At 49.9% G+C, this 5687-nt stretch overlaps 1 protein-coding gene across 1 annotated transcript; it reads right to left on the bottom strand.

The window, feature by feature from the left end:
• Positions 1 to 2766, bottom strand: LOC6532161 (protein gooseberry). The gene is made up of 2 exons (XM_002092901.4): positions 2498 to 2766; positions 1 to 1415 (listed from the first exon to the last, which is right to left on the bottom strand). Exons 1-2 carry the CDS (start codon positions 2550 to 2552, stop codon positions 187 to 189), a joined length of 1284 nt encoding a protein of 427 aa, XP_002092937.1. The 5' UTR covers positions 2553 to 2766; the 3' UTR covers positions 1 to 186.
• Between the last annotated feature and the right edge of the window lie 2921 nt (positions 2767 to 5687).

The raw sequence follows: 5687 nt of genomic DNA, 5'->3' as shown, positions 1-5687 counted from the left end.
TAAATGTTTACTTTTATTATTTTGATCATCGCTCCTTAACCTAAAACTACCAGGAAAATATGTCTTAAAATACTAATTTACCATAAATATTTTTAAACAGTCTTAGGGGGATTAGATGTAGGCCTTTAGCAACATTAAAGAACGCTTAAAGTTTTAAAACGATTAAAAAGAAAACATATTATCGACCTAAAATCCAAAGTATGGGTAGGTTGGTGCAGTGGTCATCATTGAGCTCTTCTGATCGACCTGATGATGGTAGCCGCTAATGTGGTTGCTTGTGGCAGCAGCGGGAGGGAAGAAGGAACCCGCAAAGTTGTAGCTGTCCCACGAGGAGGGGTGGTGAGAGCCCGAAGCGGCGGCCGATGCAAACTGGGATCGCAGCTGCTCCGCGGATGTTGTAGGAGTTGGCGGCATGGAATAGGCGGCCGATGGGTAGGTAGCATTGCTCGATCCTACGCCGTAGGTGGGGGCCATGAACTCGCTTCCAGTTCCTGGCTGCTGCGCCTGCGTCTGCACGGGACTGTGGGCGGCGGAGCTGGTGCCCGAGGTGCTGCTGGCGGGGGACATGGATGCCACCGATCCACCATAGGCAGCATGGTTGTCATAGGCTCCAGATGATGGCCAGTTCTGTGAGCCGTACAGACTCATGCCCATGCTGGGAGCTGGGGCGGCACTGGTGGTGGGAGTTGCGCCGTAGGAAGTGGATGTGGGGGCAAAGCTAGGCACCTGCTGGGTGTTCAGCTGCTTGCGCAGACGAGCACGGCGATTGGAAAACCACACCTGGACACGGGCCTCGGTCAACCCTGTGCTCTGGGCCAACTCCTCTCGGGTGTAGACATCGGGGTACTGGGTACGGGCAAAGATGCGCTCCAGGGCGTCGATCTGGTCGTTGGAGAATGTGGTCCGGGAACGCCTTTGCTTCCTTTTCAACTGCACACTGGGCTCGGCATCGTCTTCGCTCTCATCCTCGCTTCCCGCAGATCCAGCGCCTCCACCGAGGATGCCGTCGATGCTGTGGGAGGTCCCCGATCCTGAGGATCCTCGCAGAAGGCGCGAAATGGAGCTCACCGATGGAGCGTTTTGCTTGTCACAGACTCCAGCCTCGATCAATTTGGCGCGGATCTCCCAGCTAAAAATACCGGGCTGCGTCTGTTTCAGTTCCTCGATCCTGGACTCGATGTCTGGCGTGGCTACACGGGGTTTGCTGCCACCGATCACTCCGGGCCGAATAGAGCCAGTCTCCTGGAAACGGTTCAGAATCTTTGAGACGCAGCCATGGGAGACGCGCAGCTGGCGGGAGATGACACAAGGACGAACTCCAGCGGCTGCCATCTCCACGATTTGGCGACGGATGTGGTTGGGTAACGGACGGCCGTTGATAAAGACGCCGCCCAGTTGGTTGACGCGACCTTGTCCTGGAAGAAAAAAAAGAAAAACGGCCATAAGTACACTTGCAAGTCAGCATTTGTTCGTAAGTCCGTCCGAGGAGGTCTGATCCCATTACAATATCTTAAGTACGTTAGTTGTGTGGTCTTGTTTTCGGGACGATCTTTCAATTAACTTTTTTCCCTGCTCCATTGGGCGGAAGCAAGTAATCTAGTTAGACGGCATTGACCACTTCAGTGAAATGCTTACGAACTGAACAGCACTAAGCAGGATAAGCCGGAGGATCAATTCGCACGATCTTTTGTTGCAGATTGGTACAAACGATTCGATAGCCATTTGTAGACATAACAAAACGCAAATTGGCCATTTGCGTAGGCCTTTTTGAGAGAATAGTAAGCCTCTTGCAGACGAATGGTTGGCGGGCTGGTGTCGGGGAAAAATACCAATCTCGCCAGGGGACGAGGCTGCGAACATAGCTGCATCCCGGGCCGGCTCTTGCAATCAAATCAAACTAATAATCCATAAGCGCAGCAGATGCCCAGCTGTGCCGGCTAATACACAAGTGTGTGTATATGAAAAGGCGGCCCCAAAACAGCCGCAAAGAGAAATGAAATCCCGGTCCGTGTGCAGGGTTTGTTGTTAGGGGCGCTGACGTTACTCAGCTACGTGATACACAAGACCCCGAGCTCCAACACAGACACTGAGTCGATTGAAGATCAAAGCCCAGCGACACGAAGCCGCCGTGGAGTGAGTCGAGACATGAGCTGGCAAGACGGTCGCGCCAAAAAGTCTGCAAAGTCCGCACCTTAAGCTGGGGTTGGATGCGGCTGACTTTGCTCTGGGTCTGAGTCTGGGTCTGGGTCTGGGTCTGGGTCTGCGTATGGCCATTGGGTCTGGCCTGTCCGGGCTAGTTGCCGATCACAATCAATAAGTCAAAAAGCTGATCATGCTGCCGAACGGGTAATGATCCCTCGTTTGAAAACAGCGGGCGAAAGCGCTGCCCCAAATGATGAGCCAGCACTTTTCTGAGTCCGAATCTGGCGTTTTGTACCAGTAATTGTGGTAATTGGTAATGGTCGTTGTGATCTGCTATCTATCGCTCGGTGCTTACCTTGGAAGGGATATCCAGCAAAGTAGGGTGTCATGTTGAGAGCCGAAACAGCCATTTCCTTGCGGTAATCCGTTGGAGAGTTGGAGAGTTTTCCGGAGTTTTGTCAACACTTTTACTTCTACGTTTCAGATTAATCTTCACTAGGCCCGAGAGTTAGGAATGCTAGGTTATTCTCGGAGTGTGTATCTGCTGCGAGTATCTGTTGCGAGTGCGCAGTGAATGATGATGCTGCTCGGTTGCTTGACAGCTCGAAACTGATTTTGGAACGGTCAGCCGCAAGACTAAAACGAATCCGTGAGATTCTCAGAGCCAAGAAAACAAGTTTTGGTCGGCGAGGAAGCAGTGCGGGCGAGGGTGGAATTGCAGGCCGACAGCCGACAGCCGGCAGCCGGGAGAGACGAGAGGCAAGAGGCAAGAGCGAGAGGCTGCGATCGGCACCGGTGGTTAGAGCGGGCTAGCTGCTCGGCCTGCCGCGTGAGCAAGAGCAGTGCCGTCAAACCAGAAACGAGAGAGAGACTCTATAGCATGGCTGCAATTTCCTTAGCTCCGCCCCCAGAAAACAGAATTGAATTCGGTTTAGTATCCCTCACTGACGGATCTAGGTTTTGGAAAATTCCGAGTGGGCTCTCTCGGTACTGCATTATGATTGTTTATTTTATATGCGCTTGATTTGGAGTTATGCCTCGGGACGGGAATCTAGGGCTTGAGGTGGGTGGGATGCCCAGTTGGCAAGCTGATTGCGCATATCGTAATCAAATTGTAAACACGATTTCCGACGCCGCCGCAAATAAACTGTTTTCCTGAAACCGTATATTTGTGCGACACAAAAATAGATTTCCATTATGATACCCGTAGAAAAGCCTTGAATGAATGGGCAAAAAAGAATGCAAAAGGTTTCTGAGCCCTCTCTTTCTCGTTCCGCCGTCAAGACAGACGGTCTATGAAACGCATTTATGAAATGCATTTTCTTCTGGCTTAAAGACGCCCTCGCCAAACCAATGGCCTTGGCTAAATGGGGAACGGCGTGGGGCTGAGGTACACGTGTCTGGCAGAGTCTGCTGCAGGATTTAACTATTCAAACAAGTGAGAGCAATCGATTAAATAGTTGCCTTCCATGGAATTCCAATTTAAAGGCAGGCATATTGAGACTCTAATGGCTTAACTCGGTGACACGCTTCATTAAAAGCTCATTCCGAATTTCTATTAGTGATTCAATTACTGCCTCTACTTAACAGGCACTGTTTGCCAAAGCTAATTGGAAGAGCCCCATCTGCAAAACCACTCTCAAAATTAATTCATGAGAAAAAGAGAATGGGAACGGTCTTTAATACATGTATGTGTGGCCGAGTGGGAATCTGGCTAAAACATTTTCGCACAGGTAAAAAGGAAGAGGAAATGTAAACTCCATTTCCGAGTGCATGACTATCGGTTAATTTTTGAGGCTGCTTAGCTATGAGTTGGCGGTCGAAATCAAAGGCATTTTGGCCATGTTGCGTATACGCCGCGTGTGCGAGCATTGAAATTATGCGGCATCATATCCAAGGTAAGACTGTGGAACAATGCAGACAAACTTGTGGCCACTGTTGTTGGGGCAGGCAACTGTCGAGATACTCGTCCAGCGGCCAATTATGTATCTGTATAGGTATCTGTGAGATACTTTCGGCGTGGGTGCGACTGTGGATATGTGCCATTTGGCAATAATTGTGGGTCCATTGTTTGGCTGGCCGCTACGCTCTGTGTGGCTTCGCCGCAAGGCAATCGCTCAAATCATTTGACAACTGAAACTGCTACTGTGCGATTGGCAAAGTCTTCGATGCCGACACTGCCTCAGATGCAGATTCCGATATGGATTGTGTGTCAGTGGGAATGATGAATCTGAATCTATTGACCATTCAAATGGCAAGTGTTCGGCCTCTGTTTTATCTCCATCGACTGCGTGTCTGTACCTCAGCACCAGCTCTCCCTTATCCAATTTCGGATTGACCTGGACCAACTTTTATATAAGAACACTATCTGTTAAACTCAAGCAGACCCGACGCCAAATAGCTAAATTCTTTCCACTCCTCGACTGCGGCATTTTTGTGGGAATTTTTTAATATTTATTCTAAGCCAGCCACAGACGGAAGGCTCGAAGGCCATGTATTTGCCTGGCTGTCGAAATGTACATTGTGGGTATTAGCACAAGTTGGAAAATTCATTTGTGAGTCGACAGGCGAACTGCTGACTGCAGCCGAAGGAATTGGCTTGACTGATGGCTTTAAAATGCTGTGGAATTCAATTTCATTTCTCAAAACGAGGTCCGTGACAGGCAATTCCAAGGGGCTTTTCCGTATTGATACAAGTAAGTTAAAAAGAGGTTTTTGTGGGGAACAATTTTTCATAAACCTCTTTTACTAGTGTATAATGAAGAGCTCTTCAAAATACTGGGCTAATGATTTTCCAAGCGCTCCCAATGAATACCGCTGAAAAATAACCACTAACGCCCATATGTCAGATTAACTGAAAGTCGCCTTAGGCAACAACAACAGCTGGGGCAGCAACAAAAAGCGCGAAGCGGTGGAACAAATAACTTAAATTAAAACTCAGCCGCATCTGTTTACACAGCAAATGTTACCGCAAAGGGGCGGCTTGGCGCACAAGGCCTCCAACTGACTCCAAGCTGAAATCCCGGAACGGCCTGAGCCGGGAGATGATTAATTAAGGGGGCTACTTGGAATAGGAGGATCGGACGAACGGCTCGGACAGTTGGCCGGCGAGGTGAGAAGAGTAATATGTACAAATATATCACTCCTTCGGAACGGTTAAAAACGAATTAATAATCTGTGATCGGAGACCTCCCCAAAAACACGAGGAGTGCCAGTTGGCGGACCCGAGAAGATAATCGACTAATTGCGGAGTTGGCCTGAAGGATGCGGCGGCCAATCAGAAGTGTTGTGCGGGCGGGCACACGCACCTCCGGGATGACACGGCAAAGGACGTCTCGGACCCAGGATCCAAGGCCCGCTTGACTTCGGTTGGCTGCACAAAGAATGCCATTATGTGCATGATCTGTGGTTTCCCTTTCAGGCCGCGCAGCTCCGTTTGCGGCGCTTTGTCGGCGAAAGTGTGAACAGTGAACTGAATAGGGGAGTGGAGTGAGCTGAGTTAGGGGAGGACACCCAAAACGCTGTCCTGGACCACCACCATCAAT

The sequence above is a fragment of the Drosophila yakuba genome, chromosome 2R, assembly GCF_016746365.2.
Source record: "Drosophila yakuba strain Tai18E2 chromosome 2R, Prin_Dyak_Tai18E2_2.1, whole genome shotgun sequence".
Classification (NCBI taxonomy): domain Eukaryota; kingdom Metazoa; phylum Arthropoda; class Insecta; order Diptera; family Drosophilidae; genus Drosophila; species Drosophila yakuba.
Note: the sequence above shows the minus strand (reverse complement) of the source record. Positions and strands in the feature narration are given on the sequence as shown.

Excerpts from the sequence above, each read along its gene's own strand:
- LOC6532161 (XM_002092901.4), bottom strand. The coding sequence starts at position 2,552 with ATGGCTGTTTCGGCTCTCAACATGACACCCTACTTTGCTGGATATCCC. Across the intron at positions 1,416-2,497 it reads TGCTGGATATCCCTTCCAAG|GACAAGGTCGCGTCAACCAA; the intron begins GTAAGCACCGAG and ends TTTTTCTTCCAG.